The sequence below is a fragment of the Siniperca chuatsi genome, linkage group LG5 (assembly GCF_020085105.1).
Source record: "Siniperca chuatsi isolate FFG_IHB_CAS linkage group LG5, ASM2008510v1, whole genome shotgun sequence".
Taxonomy (NCBI): Eukaryota; Metazoa; Chordata; class Actinopteri; order Centrarchiformes; family Sinipercidae; genus Siniperca; species Siniperca chuatsi.
The window spans coordinates 19,860,146-19,882,709 of record NC_058046.1 but is presented as its reverse complement, the minus strand read 5'-3'; the positions used below and the strand labels follow the sequence as shown (position 1 = coordinate 19,882,709).

The window sequence follows — 22,564 nt, the reverse complement described above, 5'->3', positions numbered from 1 at the left end:
GCAAACCACGTCTCCCAACCATCAACCCCAACCTCAATAACAGAAATAATGATGAGAACATGAAGAGATTGTATCAGGTGGCAGAGCTTCCCACTTCGAAGCATTCAAAGTAAAAGTATAAAAACTCTCACATGGAGGAAGCACATGTAGAGACATAAACAGCACACCCTGAGGAGGGTTTGATGAAATGTCAGCTGTGTTAAGGACACCTTCTGTTCTGACTCATAATGAATATCAGCTCCTTTTTTTTTTGGCTCTGTATGTGCTTTGCACTCGGCAGGTTTATATATCAGCAAAGATCACAGCATTTAATTAATATTTGTTCCTGCTTGACGTCTGCTTCCTGTGTCTTTTTATATTCCTGTGTTCCATCCACACTCCTCTCTCTGTTAAATTAAGCTCAACCAATAAGAAGAGTGTTATGCATGAGAAAGGTAATCAAGCCTACTTTCCAGAAGTAGGTGCCTCACATAGTGCATTTAATGGAAACACTAAATGAGCCTTCACTGTGACCTAATGCTGCTCAAGTAGATAGCTTTGTAACATTACATGCACATGTATGGATGGGCGCACATATGAACACACTTATGCTGAAATAGCTACTGTTCCATTACGTGGCCATCTGCTTCAGATTGCTGGCCCTCAGAATACATTTTCAGCTGTTGAATTTAACTACCCTCTTCAGCAGCTCGATTTGCTGCTGTCTGTCTCTCTTCTCTTCTTCTATGCTTTTCCGCCACCTTTTTGTCGCTGTCTTACCTCTGTCCCTGTCTCTCCTTTCTCTCTCACCCCTCCCTGCCCCCCTCTCTCTCATTGCTATCACTTCACTGTCTCTGCCTGCTTGTCTTCAACACTCTCTCTGCACCACTTCACACCATCTTTAACTCTCTATGGCCTGTGGTGTCATATAGATTCACAGTCACACAGCTAATTACTGAGATGAGAGCTTAGACATGCATTCCACTGAAATGAAAAAGAACCGAACCTCCTAAAGCTAAACTGAGACATGAGATGTCTCACTCACAAACGCATGGCATCAGTCTCTATAAGGCATGAATCACAATATGTTTCTTTGTTAGTGTATAGGGTCTTTATACATATGTATGAAGTCTGGGCTTTAGTTTAAAAAAAACTAAAAGCTAAATCTTTTGTAGTGCTTCTGGTGGCAGGTGTCACTTGTTTTTTTGTTAGTGTGCAATACACTTGAGAGTGTACACTAGTTGAAACATATCAACACGAGCATGTTTAAATGTTGCACTACTAATATGGAGTGATGTGGTTGTGAGCGAGGGTTGACATCCTTAAAAAGACTGAAAAAGTCACAAAATAACATCAAAATGTGCATTGTTTGTGTATATGCTCATTTGTGTTTAGAGGTGCACTCCACCAGCATCAAGTTCAGTTTACTCATCATGAGGAGTACTACTTAGCCTGGAAAACAGTTGAATGATGTCTTAAGTGGCTCTGGAGAGAACTTTTCAAAGTTACCCTGATGGTCATGGTGGAGAGGAGGTCGTGTGGCTCAGGTCCTATCTGTTGCTGAACGTCCCCTCAGATCCATATTCTTCATACATGTTACAATCTATTTAAAATTTTGTCATCACGATTGTCCATTCTGTAATTTTACAACATTGGTCTATTCTGTACACACATCTATTGCATGTCTGTCCGTCCTGGGAGAGGGATCCCTCCTCAGTTGCTCTTCCTGAGATTTCTTCCATTTTTCCCTGTTAAAGGGTTTGTTCTTTGGGGAGTTTTTCCTTAACTGAATCGAGGGTCTAAGGACAGAGGGTGTCGTATGCGGTACAGATTGTAAAGACCCTTGAGAGAAATTTGTGATATCGGGCTATATAAATAAAATTTACTTGACTTAATTTGATGCCATCGGGGTAATCTGTGTTTCAGCTTGAGACTTAAACAGAAAGCCTTCGTTACAAACTGGAGGTGTAGAGTCTGAAAGATGTGGGTGTTTATCAGCCGGGGAAGCTCTAATGAAAGACACTATCAAATTGAATTATGGGAAAAGTAGGATCCAGGATTTTTGGGCATGACTCATACTATGGACTATCGGCCTCTGCTGCTTCGATTTTGACCACATTCTTTTAAAAATGTTTCTCACAAGCCCCCCAATTTTATGGAAGTGCAATACTGGAATATCCCTTTAATAGTAAATTGGCAAAGACATTTGTGCTGCCATTTGTAGTTTAAGAACTTTCATTAGCTCTATCTCAAATGTGTGGTGGGTTTGCAGGATCTGTTTCTCCATCCAACCATTATCGACAGGATACATGCTTATCCTGTTGAGGGGGAGTTAGCCAGTCTATCAACACTAACACATTCACACCTACAAGCACTTTCCAATTCACCCAGATACGGACTACGGGAGGAAACTGGAGCACGCATGAAGCCCATGGGAGGAACATACAATCTCCACACACACAGAGTCCCCGGGCAGCCAGTGGAGTCAAACCCAGGACCCAGGGCCTTATTTACTGGTCCGCAATTCAGTTCTACAACACAGGGCTGTACAATGAAATGAACGTTGTAGCCACCTTCACGCTACACACACACAATATTTAAAATTAGAATAGAATAAAAATTACAGAAATAAAAACAATATATATAGTTACTTGTATACATATATTATACAAAGGTAGTGATATGGTAATGTGCAAAACCAGCATATTTATTAGCTTAGCGTAATTCCTTAAAACAGGCTGGTATTGAAGGTCTAGCAGTTTTTAAATGAAGGTTGTTATTATTAAGGGAAAACAAAATCCAAACCTACATGGCCCTGTGTGAAAAAGTGATTGTCCCACCTGTTAAAACATAACTTAACTGTGGTTTATCACACCAGAGTTCAATTTTTCTAGCCACACCCAGGCCTGATTGCTGCCACACCTGTTCTCAATCAAGAAATCACTTAAATAGGACCTGCCTGACAAAGTGAAGTAGACCAAAAGATCTTCAAAAGCTAGACATCGTGCTGAGATCCAAAAAAATTCAGGAACAAATGAGAAAGAAAGTAATTGAGATCTATCAGTCTGGAAAAGGTTATAAAGCCATTTCTAAAGCTTTGGGACTCCAGCGAACCACAATGAGAGCCATTATCCACAAATGACGAAAACATGGAACAGTGGTGTATCTTCCCAGGAGTGGCCGGCCGACCAAAATTACCCCAAGAGCGCAGCGACGACTCATCCAAGAGGTCACAAAAGACCCCACAACAACATCCAAAGAACTGCAGGCCTCACTTGCCTCAGTTACGGTCGGTGTTCATGACTCCACCATAAGAAAGAGACAGGGCAAAAATGGCCTGCATGGCAGAGTTCCAAGACGAAAACCACCGCTGAGCAAAAAGAACATTAAGGCTCGTCTCATTTTTGCCAGAAAACATCTTGATGATCCCCAAGACTTTTGGGAAAATACTCTGTGGACTGACAAGACAAAAGTTGAACTTTTGGAAGGTGTGTGTCCCATTACATCTGGCGTAAAAAAGTAACACCGCATTTCAGAAAAAGAACATCCATACCAACAGTAAAATATAGTGGTGGTAGTGTGATGGTCTGGGGCTGTTTTGCTGCTTCAGGACCTGGAAGACTTGCTGTGATAAATGGAAACATGAATTCTGCTGTCTACCAAAAACTCTTGAAGGGGAATGTCCAGCCATCTGTTCGTGACCTCAAGCTGAAGCGAACTTGGGTTCTGCAGCAGGACAATGATCCAAAACACACCAGCAAGTCCACCTCTGAATGGCTGAAGAAGAACAAAATGAAGACTTTGGAGTGGCCTAGTCCTCACCTGAATCCTATTGAGATGCTGTGGCATGACCTTAAAAAGGCATTTCATGTTCAAAAACCCTCCAATGTGGCTGAATTACAACAATTCTGCAAAGATGAGTGGGCCAAAATTCCTCCACAGCGCTGTAAAAGACTCGTAGCAAGTTATTGCAAATACTTGATTGCAGTTGTTGCTGCTAAGGGTGGCCCAACCAGTTATTAGGTTTAGGAGGCAATCACTATTTCACACAGGACCATGTAGGTTTGGCTTTTGTTTTCCCTTAATAATAACAACCTTCATTTCAAAACTGCATTTTGTGTTTACTTGTGTTATCGTTAACTAATATTTAAATTAGTTTGATGATCTGAAACATTTAAGTGTGACGAACATGCAAAAAAATAAGAAATCAGGAAGAGGGCAAACACTTTTTCACACCACTGTAACTACACTGCTACAAAGTTTAACAAAGCTAAAACATTTTTACTTTGAGCCAATTATCTCCTAACATTAACTCAATTCTCTGCTTTGACTGAAGTGGCTGCCGACAAACACTTGACAAGCCAGAATGGAGGATTTTGATTATACTTTTAATTTAATGCATTATTTGATATGTTTTACCTTCGGATATCCTGGGAGAGGAGAGGAGAAGAGAGGAGAGAAGGATCATATTAGATACTTCAACAGTTTTACTAGCTACTGTCAGTGGAAAAATTCCCGCAGCTACAGTTTCCTTTATAACAGAGAGAAATGGAGCAAAGAGACAGCGTGAGAGGCAGAGAGGGACGGCAAGAGCAGATAAAGAGAGGAAAAACACAGCATATGGTGATGAAAGAACATCCACAAGCATACATCTACATAGGGAGATAGAGATAATAAAAACATACGTTGAAATATTATGCACGGCATTCTGCCTTCGTTACTGAGGTTAAATAATTACAAAGTGATACTGTCAGAGAGCCAACACAGACACCACCAGCTCCACCCACTGCAATCAACAGATCTCACTCACCTGAGTACTGATTACACACCTGCCATTAATCACCAACCCCACACTATAAAGTCACACTCCCCCGGTTCACTCACTGTCTGGTAACCTAATATGAGATTCTACCTGACCGCAGTATTACCTGAAGAATCCCCTAGGACTTTGGACTCCACTCTACCGTTGTGTGTGTTTTCAACTCCTGGCTCTCCTGTTTCCCGTCTCCTCCAGTGGACTGAACAACCTACTCTATATCAGATAAGACTCAAAGACTTTCCTAGCTCCAGCCCCTCGTCTCCACAGTCATTGCTTTACCCAGTACTCTGTCTTGCTTCTCAAATAAATCCCTTGTCATTTTACTAACCTCCGTGTCCCGTGTCTACCTGCTGACAGATACACGCTGCCACACTCACACACTGGGACATGTACTCCACACATAATGAGTATTTGCACTCATACACAGAATTCTTAGTCTTGACGGTCAAAAAAAGCACAAATTGAATGAATGAGGACAACACACTGGATGACAGGTAGACTGTGATTATAGTAGCATTGCTTGGTAACCTCCAAAATGGGCATCAATAAAAAACAGTTTCATGATGAAATTTGCACGGAAAAGACAATGAAAAGTAGAAAAAAAATGCAAAATTCAGATGAGATGTTGGATGGAGAGATGTAGGCCACAAGGATTGTAAGCTCTGCAGAAGAGAGAGATGGAGAAAAATTAACTTCATAAGACTGAGGTGAATTTCAGGTGAGCTGTGGCTCTGTACTGAAACCTGATGAACAGGAAAGGAGGATGTTGTTTCTGGATTATTTATCAGCTGTTTGGCTACCACCTAACTGGTAATGTCCAATAATATTCAAGCAGGTGCACAGCGTGGCCATTATAACCTGACATCTCTCACAATCACTGTGCTGGTACGCTCATGCCAATGCCTCAGCTCCCTCCACAACCCAATCATCTTTCTTGTGCACCAAGATTTTGGTGGTGTTGATTTGACTAAATGAAATGTTCATGTGTGTTTATTAAGGCTGGTTTTGTACTCCAAGCAGAATCTTTTCCACCAAATGTGACTGTGAAACCATTTTCAATAAAAGGTCAATTCCTTGACGTGTCTCTTACAACTTGATTGTCTCTTGCTTGCCATTTTTGATTATTATTTCTCCCACTACAACATTTTAGCAGTCTCACATCCCCTCGTAAAAGTAAAAACGTTTAAAGTAGTCTAAATGAGAACAATGGGCAGGAAATGGATCAAAAGACAATCCTTCAACACCCTACAGGGTATTGTATCTGTCGACGCTCAACAGCAACTGATAAAGTGTGGTTGTGACATTCAAACCATTTGCAATCCAAATAGCTGCAACCTTTTGCAAAATATAACCAAAAGGAATGGGGGAGGACGAGGAGGACATAGAGGCGGAAGAGAGAGAGAGACAGTGAACTGCAGAAGAAGAAGAGAGAAGGAGATAAATCCACACAGAGACAGGAGACAGACTGGGAGACAGCCAGACAAAGAGAAGAAAGAGCCCTGTGATAACATTACACCCATGGACATGGACATGAACATGATGATGAACTGTGTAGCAAGGTTTAAATCAAACTCAGTGGTTTTGTCTTTGATGTTCACCACTCAAAGTCAGCATGGACTGGAAGCAACATTAGCTCCTTCAATCATCTCTCACACACACACACACACACACACACTCACATTCACCAGCAGCTGTAACCCAAAGCTGTAATTCCTATTAAAACACACTGAAATGGAGCAAAAAGAGATTAGGTTCTGGTTAGGTTTCATTACAACGGTATTATGCTTCAACCATAAAATGCATTTGTCTCTGTCAGTAGTCTAAGGTGGCTGCATTAAACAACGTTACATTTCATAAAAATGCACTCACTTTTCCCAGTTTAATTTAACCAGGCAGGTCAATTAAGAACAATTCTCCCACAAAGTGAAAAGCTGCCTTGAGCAGGAAACCACATCATTCAGCCTTGAGTTGCATCAGTGGAGATTGTTCGAAACCACAGAAACTTATTGAAGTTTGGATTTTTTTTTAGAAAACAATCAATTTCTTCCGCACAGCTCAAGGTCACAGAGAGAAATCTGATAGATTCTCTGAGGATCGCAACATGAGATAATGTCAGACATATATTTGTGGCCTCTCATGCATACATTAGACACACAAACACACATAGACACACAAATAGGGCCTCACGTCTCATCACACTCTCACTGTTAGTCGTATAGAGACACATTAAAAGGACACACACATCCATATGTGCACTGATGTCAGTGCACTATTACTGAATGTTGGCTGCTCAAAGAGTCATGTAGAGGACTGTGACTGTGGGAATAAGAATGTTTCACGAGAGTTAAATGTAACTTTAACAGCATGTTTACCTGATAAGTGCCAGGTCCAGGGTTGGTGTTCATGGAGACTTTGAATCGATCTTCTCTGGAGGAGATCAGAGTCATTTGAGGGAAGGATTTCACACTGAGGTTGTACTGTCCAGGGCCTGATGAACACATACACACATAATCCTAAATACATAATTTCATATTTAGTTGCGTTAACAGAGGCAGTGAAGACTGGTGTATTGCCACAAACATACAAAGTGATGCAGACAAGTTACTACTCCAAACACCCATATACTTTATAGGACCACATACTGTGACCTTTAGTGTGTGCAAGAAAACTAGAGCATCGCATCCAACAAAAGTATATTTTTCAAGATATTACTAATAATAATCCAAATCCTCCAAAAGTCTAAAAAAAAACATGCAGGTTAGGTTAATTGGTGACTCTAAAATTGCCCGTAGGTGTGAATGTGAGTGTGAAGCCATATCTATTTATTCCAGTTTTTAAGTTTTACATTTTTGTGGGTTAACGTAGGTTAAATAATTTTGATCTGTAATTAAAATCTGTAACTTTCTGCACATTCTGCCCTCAGTAAATGGCTAAATGGTAACTGCTTAGAGGTCTATAGCAAAGTCGCTGTGGCAGATAATGTAGAGGTGCTGTGTATTTGAATCAGCCATGGAATTAAGGTTAGGATAAATTATTTAGGTTAATATAAAATTTTAGTCATATTTCTTATGTAAAAAGCTACAGTACCCTGGTTGACTCATGTTTTGCTCCTTTTCATGTATAGTGGACAACAAAAGTGACAGTAGTATGGGTACATTGTACATCAGAATCAGAATCAGAATCAGAAATACTTTATTGATCCCCGAGGGGAAACTCTTTCATTACAGCTGCTCACTATCATGTCGCTGCACATAGGAATAGAAGTACTAATAGAATAGAAATAGAAATAATAATAAAATAAGTCCACAACAAGACTATTTTTAGTAAGAAATAAGATGTACAAATCAAAATATAATACACTATAATATAGCTAAGATAAATTAAGTACAAAAGTGAATATAAAGTATAAAGCTAAAATCAGTATAAAGTACAAAGGTGGATTTACAGGTTGATAAGTATAGTACGGTATAATGCAATGTAATAATATAGGTAATAAGTAATAGTGCAATAATGAGTACTGTCAAGTTAAGTGTAGCAGATTAACCAGCTTATTAGACGGTGGATATTGCACAGCAGTAATATAAGTATTAATAAATATTAATAAACAGGGAATATTAAACTGAAAATAGAGCATATTGCACAGGAGTATTAAACAGAGAATACTGCGCAATATTTCAAGTATTGCAGTGATGTTAATGATCCAATGTCCAGTTTAGTGACTTAGGGTTATATAGACTGACACTTATAGGGAGGAGTTAAAGAGTTTGATGGCCACAGGCAGGAATGACTTCCTGTGGTGCTCTGTGGTGCATTTTTGGGAGTCTTTCGCTGAAGGTACTCCTTTGTTTGACCAGTGTCATGGAGTGGGTGGGAGACATTGTCCAAGATGGCATGTAGTTTGGCCAGCATCGTCCTCTCTGACACCACCGACAGAGAGTCCAGCTCCAACCCCACAATGTTACTGGCCTTACGGATCAGTTTGTTGAGCCTGTTAGTGTCCGTTACCCTCAACCTGCTGCCTCAACATGCAACAGCATACAGGATAGCACTGGCCACCACAGACTCAAAACATCCTCAGCATTGTCCAGCAGATGTTGAAGGACCTCAGCCTCCTCAGAAAATAGAGGCGGCTCTGGCCCTTCCTGTAAAGAGCTTGAGTGTTCTTAGCACAGTCCAGTTTATTGTCCATGTGTACTCCCAGGTACTTGTAATCTTCTACAATGTCCACACTGAACCCCTGGATGGAAACCGGGGTCACTTGGCCCTTCGTAGATCTACAACCAGCTCCTTTGACTTTGTCGCATTGAGCTGCAGATGGTTCTGCTCACACCATGAGACAAAGTTACCCACCACAGCCCTGTACTCAGTCTCATCACCACCGCTGATACATCCCACCACAGCAGAGTCATCAGAAAACTTCTGAAGGTGCCAGGATTCTGTGTGGTAGCTGAAGTCTGTGGTGTAGATGGTGAAGAGGAAGGGAGAGAGGACAGTCCCCTGAGGGGCCCCAGTGTTGCTGACCACGCTGTCTGACACACAGTGCTGCAGACGCACATACTGTGGTGTATCAGTCAAGTAGTCAACAATCCATGACACGAGGGGGGCATCCACCTGCATCGCTGCCAGCTTCTCCCCAAGCAGGGCTGGGCAGATGGTGTTGAAAGCGCTGGAGAAGTCAAAAAACATGATCCTCACCGTGCTTGCTGGCTTGTCCAGGTGGGTGTAGATGCGGTTCAGCAGGAAGATGATGGCGTCCTCAACTCCCAGTGCCACCGGTCTGTAGTCCTTGGAGCCACTGGGACGCAGCGTCTTCGATACAGGAATGAGGCAAGATGTCTTCCATAGAACAGGGACCCTTTGAAGACTCAGGCTCAGGTTGAAGACATGGTGAAGGCTTCCACATAGCTGGGGGCAGCTTTTAGCACCCCGGGGCAAACGCCATCGGGGCCTGCAGCCTTGTTTGAGTGGAGTTTCATCAGCTGTCCTCTCACCTGGTCAGCAGTCAGGCTCACAGCAGAGGTTGCAGGTGGGAGAGGGGGGGAGTCGTCAGTCTGGAGAGGGCTGTTAGCCTGAGAGCCAGTTAAGGGGGGAGTAGGACTCTCCCAGGAAGATGGAGGAGGGGGGAGCAGTGGACTCAGAGGAGTCTGAGGGCCGACAGCAGCTGAGTTAGAGGAGGGATGAGCAAGAGCCAGTGTGTCAAATCTGTTAAAGAATAGATTAAGTTTGTTGGCCCTGTCCAAGCTGCCTTCAACTCCTCTGCTGCTAGTCGGTCTGAAGCCAGTGATGCTCTTCATGCCGCTCCAGACCTCTCTCATGTTGTTCTGCTGGAGTTTCCACTCCAGCTTCTTCCTGTACTTCTACTTGGCCTCCCTGATCTTCACCTTCAGATCAGCCTGGATTGCCCTCACCTCCTCCCTATTACCATCAGTAAAGGCCCTCCTCTTGGCATTCAGGATGTCTTTGATGTCCTTTGTTACCCACGGTTTGTTATTTGGATAACAATGGACCATCTTAGTTGGGACAGTGCAGTCCACAAAGAAGTTAATGTAGCCAGTGATGCACTCAGCCCGTCAAGGTCCTCTCCATAAGGCTCACAGAGTGCATCCCAGTTTGTCACCTCAAAACATCCCTGAAGTGTCTCATAGGCCTCCTCTGACCATCTCCTCACTGTCCTTGTGGTCGCAGGCTGCCTTTTAACCAGAGGCACATAGCAGGGTTTGAGGTGAATCAGAAATACTTTATTGATCCCCGAGGGGAAACTCTCAGGTTGTGGTCTGACCTACCCAAGGGGGGGAGGGGGGAAGAGCTGTATGCATCCTTAACGTTAACATACAGCAGGTCCAGTGTCCTCTCCTCTCTAGTAGGACAACTCACATACTGGGTGAAATGAGTCAGTGTTGGTGAAACACTGACATGGTTGAAGTCACCCGAGATTAATATGAGTGCACTCAAATGTTGAGTCTGGAGTTGTGCTATGGCTGTGTGAATGGCGTTGCACGCCAATGCCGGGTTAGCAGAGGGGGGGATGTACACAGCCACAACAATGGCATGTGAGAATTCACGTGGCAGATAATATGGCCGGAGTCCCACAGTTAACAGTTCAATGGCCGGGCTACAGATTCGCTTGATAGTAACATGACCAGGGTTACACTACACCATGTGTTGTCGACCAGAACAGCAAGCCCACCGCCTTTCCACTTACCGCTCCCGGTGTGTCGGCCCAAATAGTCTGAAAGCCGTCGATGGAAACGTTATGATCCGGGATATCCTGGTGTAGCCATGTCTCTGAGAAGCACATCAAACTCCGTCTGACTCCGGGCTAACACCATTAGCTCGTCCATTTTATTTGCCAGTGATCTCACGTTGCCCATGACGAGAGAAGGCAGACACGGCTTAAATCTCTTGTTCTTAAGTCTCTTTTGTATGGACCCCTCTCTCTTCCCTCGCCGCTTCATTCCACCTCTGCATCCTTGGTGTGTCCTCCTCCAGATCTCAGTGGGGACATCGGTTGTCCTGGGCGCCATGCTGCTCGGCTTCTGCATGATATGCTAGCTTTTTTTCATGGACTGCAGTTTAATGTAACTGTGACTACCTATACAGGTCAACCAAAAACTCTGCAGGGATTAGAAATAATTTTTTACTCTGAGGTGCTTTCAGAAAAAGTGTCCATGTTATGAATATACTATGAGACAAACACACAAGCAGGTGTTCAGAGATGCATGTACATACACACATTCAAAAACTTACAAACATATGCTGATATCATTACACAAAAGCACCATACACACACATACATATACTCAGCCATTTGTATTTAAAGAAGAAACACTGAATTCTGAAAAATATAAACTGCTCATAAAATGAAGAAGCTAAGCCTCAGAGGTTTATCTATTACACAACATTGTTTCCATAAACTTTTTTATTTAAAACCTCAACTGATAACTTTTCAGAAATTATAGAAACAACTTTTACAATTGATTTTGAAATTGTTTAATAGACCCTACGGCTACGGATCGCATTCATTGCATTAAGAATTATGATAAGGAAAATAAGAAAAATAATCCATCACTGGTCCAACATGATTTTAGAGTAAAACAGCAGCAGGTGCTTGTCTGGCCCAACAGTTAACTGCAAACACTTTCACTTTTAATGTTACACACAAACACATACCAAAAAAACAACATGCGAGCATAATAAACACCTTGAGCCATTGCTAATGTCACAGATCATTATGAAACACTGTCACTCTGCAGGGACTTTGTGTGTGTGTGTTTCAAAAATGGTGAATAGTTAGATGATCTTAACATTACCAGAAGGGTGATCGCAGGGGACCCAGCATGATGAGGAATATACAGTAATGTTCCCTAATGTTCCATATACTGTAGGCCTATTCATAAATGCAAATTCGATAATGGGCAAAATGACTGTATGTGTATGTCTCACTGTGAGTCTGTATGTGTGCACGAGTGTCCACATGCTTGTGTCTGTGTATCTTCTTTAGTGTGTGTGGGTGTTTAAGTGTGTATGTGCCTGTGTGTACGAAGAAGAAACACTTTTGCAAACAGTCCAAATCTATTTATATGCAAATTGGATTTTGGTTAAATGGTTTGGGGTGCCACATGGGTTGAGTCCCTTGGTGAAATGGGGCTAGTCATAAATTATCCAAGTAAGTCATGAATCTATCAATTTTGAAACAACATTTTTCAATGGGAGTGTAATTGAGGTAAATATTAGGTTAGAGGCCCACATAGATGGAGCTAATTGGACTGCATGATGGTGAAAGGGTGGAGTTGTACAGTTTCCAAATGTTCAGCACTGAAAATGATAGACAGACAGACAGACCAGTTTCTCTTTATGTGATGCTGTTCAGTATGTGTTTGTGTGTGTGATACCTGGTACACTGGGGTCACATCGCAGGAATAAATTATCCCGCGGTGCAGCAGAGAGGAAGCAGCTCTGTCGTCTCTTAGCTCCTTCACTTCGGGGTTGTAAGTAAGAGCGCCCTTTAGTCTTCTCAAATGTCTGACTCACATTGTAACTGTTGGGTGGAGGAGAATCCTACAGGGAGAGGCGAATGTTTAAGTTTACATGGCTATATGTACATAACAAGAGTCTACAGTCATGCTAGCAGCTCTGTGAGGTTAGCTAAATGCTAATATCTACATGCTAACATGCTCAAAATGACAATGGTAACATGCTGTAAACATCAGCAGGTACAGTGTTCACCATATTCACCATCTTAGTTTAGCATGTTAGCATGCTAACATTTGCTAATTAGCACTAAACACAAAATACAGCTGAAACTAATAGGAATGTCAGTAGTTTTGCAGATATTCATAAACCAATGTATTGGACAAATTTTGACCATTTTGGTACTAAAGGAAAAGTCATAGGATGACCACAGTCATTAGGATTAATTCTCTGGACACCATGGATAACTGTACCAAATTTCATAGAAATCCTGCCTTCAGTAGCTGTCGAGACATTTCAGTAAAAAACAGAAAATGTTAACCTCATGCTGGCACTAGAGGAAAAGTCAGGGGAACACCAAAATCAGTAGGCTAAAAACAGACACACTTTGCACATAATTTCTGTATATTGGAAAGAACAATGATGGTGAAGAAAAAAAGGTTGAATCACAGTGTCACCTGTCACTGTTTTCTAACACTCTGGGAAATGTCTGACAATGTAAATTACACATTACACACACAAAATGTGGTGTTTCTGGGGTCCCCTTAATAGATTACACAACTGAAAAGGTCCACAGTATAACGGACACACACTCATTATAAATAACAAATGATCCACTCACCCATCTGTTATTAGAGCACACTGTCAGACTTGTTACAATATCACCCATGTACACACATTAATGCATGAATATCAGCATACAGATGCAAGGACATACAGTACATGTCATATAATTTACATGTAAATGCAGCAAACACACACACACACACTGATATCTCCTCCATGGCACAAAGAAGTGGTTGGCTCACACCTGTCATTATGCGGCTTCTTCACAAAGGGAGGAACAATGATAGGAACATGGGTGACATTTCCAACATATCACAGGTAATTTCAGATAAATAGCCTCCATAACAAGGCCATTACATTCTTAGTCATTAATGAATTGCTAATAATTAAGAGCTAATTTACAGAGGCACCCTTGCTGATGTGAACTTGTAATGGATCCCTGTAGAAATTGGGATCTGAAAAGGGAACTGGGTGAATCATGTCACCTGGTTAGAAACTTGCACTGCCAGCTCTGCAGAGGAGTCTGATTTACTGGGGATTTGTCTTGTTGGTGGGTCTTTGAATAATTAATGGCAAAGGCTTAATATAGCTGCACGATCCATTTATCCTAAACATAGCAGAGCTGTCATTTACCTCAAACTGTCATTTCCCTACTGCTGTTTTCTACCTCTCCTTCTAGGTAGCTGTCCATCTTTAATCGTTGCTAACCCAGGCTATTTAGCTTTTCATTATAGACACAGTGGGAGGAAAATGAGGCAAGCACAACATGTGCACGACAATACAACCTCACACACACACAGACGGTCAATTTACAGGCACACACGCAGACACAAACAAGATTCTGTGTGATGTTAAAAGCAACTGTGGCATTGCTGAAAAATAAGATGAATTGAATGATGAGGGAAATTTGTGTCACCTGTTACTGTATCCCATGGTTTGGTTTGGAGTATGTCTCATGGTGGATTTGATACACACACACACACACACACACACACACACACACACACACAAATGTACCTGTAGGCACACATCACACTATCTAACAGTGCAGAGCAATCATCCTCCAACCTCTGCAACATAATGTGCGCACACACTCCTGTCGAGGGGCCCTATGCTCCGTAATTATACCTGAATATGGAGCAAACCACTGTTCCCAGTAGCAGTCATCACCTATTGACAGCATTCAGGTTGTCTTTAATTACACACCCTCAACATTTCGACAGCTCAATACTTATCTTCCTACATACACATAGAGACACACACAAACACAACTTTTCTGTCACAATGCCCTTGACTGTCTGAAAAATATCTCAGAGTGCATACAGTATACTGTAGATGCCAGACAGACAGGCAGTGACACAGAATAACTGAAATTGAATATTGATGTGATGCTAGCACCAAGACAGACAGTCAGACCCGACAATATCTTTTAATGAAAGTGGAGCAAGAAAAAATAACAAAAAATTATTACTTCATATTTTTTGATTCATGTAAAATGTTATATATAAACTTGAAGTCATAGTTTCAGTTAATCAAGACAGTATAGAATTACCAATCAAGATCACTGGTGGTTGGTTGAAAAACAAAATCCCTAATAGTCACAAAACAGCTGCATAATCCCCACTGTCATTATAGTAGCGTTCCCTGAGCAGTACACAATGGCATGAGACAGCCATAGGTATCCTTCGAGAGTTTATTCATTAAAGGGTACACAACTCAGAGCCATTACCTTGACCAAGCACAATGAATTTGCAGGAAGGATTTTGTCAATTGCTGTTGAAAACTGTTCAATGCTTAATATTTACAGAGTATTTCTTGGCTGCGTGAAAGCAGCCTCTACATTACTGGTGCATTCTTTGAGATCATGTATTAACACATCTTATAAGGATAAAAACACTGGTGTCCTTCAAAGTTAATTATTAAAAATGGTTTTAAATGTTTTTAAAATCAGATTTTTAGCCTGATATTTGTATTATCTATATTTTATCCAATATTTCAGCCATTTATAATATTCAAAATAAACTCCAAGAAATGTACTGATTCTTTTTAATACAAAATTAGCCCTATTTGTAACTGATTGCATAAGCCACTGTTCTCACCTTCCTATACAATCAAGTAAAAAGAACATTTCTACAGGGATCAACAACATATTATATTGTAGCATCCTTGACATCCAATACAAAATGCAAAACATATTCTCAGTTACATGGGCAGCCTCATAATAGTTTAAACAAAATGCAAACACAAAGTCAGATGTTACTTGTTATCTTCTTATAGCCTTTCTTCCACCATGTTCTCTCACACTAATGGCCACTCAAGTACACTTGACAACATCCATAATGATTTGGCTTAGTATATACACGTGTGTGCGTGTGTGCTACCAACACATCCCATTCTTCATCTTCTCATTACTCTTAAAACCTTTCCCTCTTCCTCGTGGAGTGGAATGCTATTTTCAGACTGTATTTCCATATTTCAGATCATTGTAGTAGAGATAAGTTATATTCTTATTGTATGTTTGCTAACACATGTGCTTGTCTGTGTGTATGTGCAAGAGTGTGACACACTACACTACAGTATGTACCGTACACCAACACCCATAACATATTCAAGTATCCATTAAAAAACTCACTGTTCAGTCAGTGATGGCTCTGCTTCATTTTTTATCTTTTATCTAATTTTTATCATTCATGTTATCTTCTCAGGTTAAAAATATATTTGGTAGTTTGTGTTGGGTTGAGAAATAACTGACACAATCTTAATCACTGAAGCTAAGTTTTCAAAGGTTGAAAGTAGTCTGAGGCTTAATTATGAATCTTGTTGGGAACTAATTTGTACTTGATGCTCTATGGCTATAAGAAAAGTTTAAATTAAAGGCTAACTTTGTTGTATTTCCACTTTTCAAAGTTGAGACAAAAACGTACAGGTAGTTTCTGTTTTAAAAGCTCCACATCCTTAAACTGGCTATTGCACCGACTCTGCACTTGTCCTCTTGCTGGCATATATTGTAGATAATGAACAGGTTGGATATCCCCATTTAGAGTCTAATAAATAATAATGGTCACTTAGGCTTTGACTCTTAAATCCACAATGTCACATGAGGTTTATCTGTACCTCTTAAGAGTGAAACTTACTGGCAGGCAAGGGGTGCGGCATATTAAACAGTGTACACAAATACTGCACAATGAACAGACTCCTAAACTCGTGGTTACAGCTTGGTGTACGATGCAACTAAACTTACATATGCTGGGATATCTGTCAGTTTAGAATTTCAGCTTTGTTGGGGTTCCTGTAAATGTTGTTTCCTCAATTCTTGCTGAACTCCTTTCTTCAGATAAATGTAATGACTTGAATCTCTAGCATCAGAAATAATACTTTAATATCGCACAAAAGTTAATCTATCCTGTCTGTCCCCTCACATACCATCATACCGACATACCATCCTGGTTACTATGTGTAATTTTTCACCCGTCAACTATAGTGATCTTGACGGGGTGGACCAGCAGCTTAAATTTTCCACCTGTTCTCTCGACCCTATTCCCACAAAACTGTTTAAATGTCTCTTTCAGTGCTTATCAGATGATCTTATGCATATCATTAATGCATCCCTACAATCTGGCATTTTCCCCACTTCTCTCAAGTGTGCCGTTGTTACTCTGTTACTGAAAAAGAGTAATCTAGACCCATCCACGACTAGCAACTGTAGACCAATCTCTAGCCTTTCTGTTATTAGTAACATCCTTGAGAAGGTTGTCTACAAACAACTGCACAGTTACCTAACCCTCCACAACCTGTATGATGTGTACCAGTCTGGTTTTAGAGTGAATCATAGTACTGAAACTGTCATGGTCAGCCACCATGCCATGCGATCCCTGCAGAATCCAGTGCAGTTTCCCTCTCCCTGTGTGTCTTGTGTGTCCTCCGTTTGTATGTAGTGTGTATGTGTTTCCTGGTCTGGCTTCCCGAGCTCCCACCTGCTGTTGATCACCGGCGCACCTGACACCAATTAGTCTCCACAGCATAAAGACCGGGCTCTTCCTCATTACCAGTGCCAGATCATCTCCGTATACTTACAACGACCCTATGTAACGGCGCCACGCGTCATACAGCTAAGTACTGTTGTCGCTCTGTCTAGTTATTTTGCCCTTTGTGAACTCTGGTTTGCTTCTGCCGCAGACATCCCTCTCACCAGTGATCACAGACACGTCACTTTACGGATCTCTGCCTACCTGTTTGCCTGTCTTGTCCCCCGCTCTGCCAGCTACCCTGCGGTCTCCCTGCTCTGCCGGCCAACCAGCGGACTTCTGGTTCGGCCAGCTACCCAGCGGTCTCCCTGATCTGCCGGCTAACCAGCGGTATCCTCTGCTCCACCAACGACACCTCCTGTGCCAATCGGAGCACACCTCCCCACTCTCCGTTCCAGGATCTGTGCAGTCCGCCCCAGGTTGGGCTCACTGCGTCCTTGAGAGCTACAGTGGACGGCCCTGGCTACACCCTCGACAAAATACTTTATTCATTCATTGTCCTCTGTTTGAATAAATACTGACATCATCTACTCATTGTGTTCTGCATTTGTGGGTTCTGGTTCGTACACTACGACAGAAACTGATCTTGTCAAAGTAATCAATGATCTTAAAATCAACAGTGATGCAAACAAACTTTCCCTTCTTGTATTATTAGACCTGAGTGCCGCTTTCGGTGCTGTTGATCATGACATTCTATTAAATAGAGTTGAACAGTATATTGGCTTATCTGGACCTGTTGAACATATTTAAAAGGAAGGTCTTTCTCAGTATCTATTGGCAACTTCATATCTGAAGAAGTCAACATTTCCTGCAGGGTTCCACAAGGATCAGCTCTTGGTCCACTGCTCTTCAATCTGTACATGCTCTTTCTTGATACCATCATACAAAATCATAATGTATCCTACCATTCCTATGCTGATGATACACAGCTGTATGTCTCACTTTCCTTAGACAACCTCAGTCCTGTAAATTAGCTTTTCAGATGCATCAACCACTGGATGTCTCAAAACTTTCTACAACTTAACAAAGAAAAAACTGAACTTCTCATAGTAGGTCCAAAAGTACAAAGGCAAGAGATTGCATCCATCTTATCATTATTTTCTCTAAAGCACAGTGAGCATGTCAGAAACCTGGGTGTTGTAATGGTGCCAATCTTAACTTCCAGCATCACATCACCACTATTACAATGACAGCTTTCTACCATTTAAAAAACATTTCCAAAGTTAGGAGCTTCCGGTCCCTGTCTGAAATTGGTCCATGCATTAATCTCCAGCAGATTAGATTACTGTAATGCCCTTTTTGCAGGACTTCCCAAAAAGACAACAGGTAGGCTCCAGCTCATTCAGAATACTGCAGCCAGAGTGCTAACTGGGACTCGGAAAAAACAACACATGTACACCTGTACTGAAAACACTTCACAGGCGGCTGGTACAGTATAGAATTGACTTACTGCTTGTTTACAAGGCCCTAAATGGTATGGCTCCTAAATACATTTCTGACCTGCTCACTGGCTATAGCCCAATCAGATCCCTCAGATCATCAAGCATGTGTCTCCTAAATGTATCTAGAATTAAAACTAAATCAGGTGAAGGTGCTTTTAGTTACTATGGTGCTGCCCGATGACCTGAGATCTCCTGCAACTGTATATTATTTTAAAGGCAGTCTTGAAACATTGCTTTTCTCTCGGGCTTTTGGTAGTTAGTGTTTGTGTGTGTGTGTGCCTATTGTAATCCATGTGTGAATGCTGGTAGTAAGAATAGGGCAGGGGTTATAAATTTATAAATAACTTTAATGTATGTGTGTGTGTGTTGTACGGGTGGCTGGAAGATTATTGTATTTTTGTGTTTTCTATCTTATTTGTTTAATGTTTTCCATGTTGTACTATAAAGCACATTGTGTTTACCTGTGTATGAAATGTGCTATACAAATAAAATTGACTTGACTTGATTTTACAATCATTTGCCCTGAATTCAAATCAAAGCCACTAATCATATGACAAAATTTACTAACTGATGCAAGACAAATAGGGACAAAAGAGGGACTTGTGCTCTATCAATACCAATATCACAAAAGCTTTTAAGATCAGATATTGTCCTTACACTTAACCAGATAATGATTACCAAATCTATTACAAACATGACACTGAAAATGTGGCACCATTTTTTAAAAATTAAGCATTTTTTAATTAATTAAGACTTTGTGTGTTGCTTTATCTTATGTAACAAAAAAGATTGCTAGTATTTAAATGAAAAGTTAACACAGCATTTGTTTGCTTGTTTTCCTCCCAGAACAGACTATCTATGTCATTCTGTGTCATAAACACAGCTGGTGTCTCATCATAGAGCTTGATAACCATCTGTCTGATTTTAGTAGTGGAGGTATGGCTGGTGTCATAAGGCCTTAATGAGGTTTTAGACAGGTCTTCAGTATAGATGGAGTGACAGAAGAAAACCATATGGGTCCCATTCGCTTCCTATTCGCACTTTATAGGCAGCAGTTAGTCTAACAATTTGCTGACAGCTACAGTTTTCTGCTGTGTTTTGTAGTCTTGTATATCTTGCTTTCTCCTTCATTTAATTTCATCCTTGCCTTCTTTTTGTCTTTCTTGCTCCCTATCTTCTTTCCCTGTCCATCATCTTTTGATGCCTACTGTTTTCTCTTCTTTTTTCACCTCACTCTTATTCCAACAGTTCGAAAACTCCATTCTCCCTCAACTGTATCTTAGCATCCTCTCTTTTTTTGCTTAACCTCTCTCTTTATTTCACAAGTGCTCTATTTGTCGACTGTAATTTAACAGCCTCAATTATCTAATTTCACTACATCACATGTGGCATTTACATGTACACCTGAGCAGCTAATCTGACTTTGAGAAACATCAGTGTGGAAGGATTAGATTCCAGTTTAGATCTGAATCACAGTGAGTTTAAACCCAGAGCCTTTTAAACCTTGACTCATTGTAACTGTCTCCCCGTGAGTGATTTATACACAGTAGTAATCAGTAAGCTGTCTGTGAAGTCTTGCAGGTTTAGAGTCCTGTATAAACACTGACACCCACAGCTGGGTCCCCCCTGAACCACCTGACATCCAGCAGCCTCCTTACATCTTATTGGGCTTAGCTCTCCCCGTGGTTCCCTGGCCGCCTGCCTGGCTGACTGCTTGGCCCCTAAAATCATCACCTGCTACTAAACAGCTGTCCATAACCAAACACACACAAAACACACAGCTGCTGCACTTAATGGGTATGTGTCCACACCTGCACTATACACACAGCTGCTGGCCACAGCTGGTGCCCATACTTTGGACAGAGAAATGTACATGTAGGCATGCACATGCACACATGGGACACACAGCTGCTTACCACATGTGCCTACTTTATCCACATGAGGAGTGGGGTGAAGAGAAAGAAAGAGAAAGACAGATAGAGACTGATTAACTTACAGGGAGAGAAAAAATACAGATATGGAGCAAGATGACAAAAAAACAGAAAATACAGAGACAGAAAATCCAAAGTACAATAGGATGAAGAGAGAAAAAAACTGCCAAGGTAAAATAATTAATGAAGTTGAGAAAAATTGGAAAAAGAAGTAAAACTCAAGCCTGATAATAAACATTGACAGTATCAAATTAAAGGACCAGGCCTGGTCACTTTTCACTTCCTCTAATTCAATCTAAAACTGAAAAATAAGTTTTTAATTTGTTTGAATACTGATATTTTTTCTGGGCAGTGCCACAGGTCCACAAGTATCTGCTGACGATTCCATTATTCTCAGATAAATAAATACAAATGGGATCCAATCTCTTACACGGTACTGAAGATTTTCAAAAGCAGGTCGATACAAATGAAATTTGACAGGTGGAGCACGTGGCTGATTTTGACACTAGACAGAAAAGGTGCGTCTGAAAGGCTTCATTTATCAAAATTATGTTATTTTACATCAAGCACTGTATAAAAGCTGCTACCTAGCAGTATTTCTTAATTTGAATCTGTTTGTGCTGTTTGTCTGTTTTCTTGAACATGACACTGGATTTAAGACGGAGAGAGAGACAGACAGCACATGAAAGAAGACATTATCTCCTGTTTGTATGTGCCAGCCTTTTCCCAGACAGAGAGAAAAAAGTACTAACAAATCAGTTTAGCTTACTCAAAGCAATAAATACAGTTTGCACTGACCCAAATGTGGATTTTTTTCAATGTGGTGCTTTTGCAAGACTTTCCTTACCAGAAACAGAACAGCAGTTGGTGGTTGGTTGTTCAAATAAAACAGCATATCTATGTTTAATACTTAAGTTTCTTCTTGACTTCGGAAAAATACTTCAATCAAGCTAGCTAGTTGAGCGAGTTGAGATGTTTTGGTCAAACAATGTATGCTTAGGTTTCTCTGACAGGCAACCTCTTGTGGCATCCCTTCTCCTACGAACAGTCAACTTGAACCATGACCATGGTTTTTCCCTAACCTCTGCCAAGTAGTTATTTCAACCATAAGCACAATTGTTCTCTTACCTTTTCCAAGTATTTTCATTGCCCAAACTTAAAAGGTGCCCTGTGGGGTTTTCTTGTAAACAAGGAAAGGTTATGTTTACATTCAGTGTTTCTGACCAAGATGCAATGTGTGTGTCCTTGGGGTCTAACAAATGTGTTGAGTGCATTTCCGAGGCCGATTTTAAAAATATTCTAAATCCCGCATTGTTTACATTCATGGTTGCTAGTTTGTAGTCGTCTTTAACCAAATCTTAACCATATGACACTCATGAAAAGTTTTTGTAAGGGTAATATGGGTCATTTTGGAAATGTTGTAGCCCTGCCAATAGAACTGTTGTATAAGAAAATGGCAAAGAATAACAAAGGACCTTTTGTTTTGTTTACATGTAGGTATGAGGGCGTGTTGGCTTTAGCAGTTTATAATGTATGATCTCTTTCCTCCCCTTGCATTTTACTTTCAATACAAGTATTTCAGTCACAAAGCATTTGCTTCCACTTTGGCTT

General features: G+C 41.0%; 1 protein-coding gene across 3 annotated transcripts in view; it reads right to left on the bottom strand.

Annotated features, from left to right (window-relative positions):
* The window catches only part of stpg2 (sperm-tail PG-rich repeat containing 2), a 67,927-nt gene that overhangs the window by 8,546 nt on the left and 36,817 nt on the right, over nucleotides 1-22,564 (bottom strand). For all 3 annotated transcript variants that reach the window (XM_044197146.1, XM_044197147.1, XM_044197148.1), the window contains 2 exons: nucleotides 12,691-12,856; nucleotides 7,171-7,286 (listed from right to left, as the gene is read on the bottom strand). In XM_044197146.1, the coding sequence (XP_044053081.1) occupies nucleotides 7,171-7,286; nucleotides 12,691-12,856 (282 nt within the window). The remainder of the gene's footprint in view (nucleotides 1-7,170; nucleotides 7,287-12,690; nucleotides 12,857-22,564) is intronic.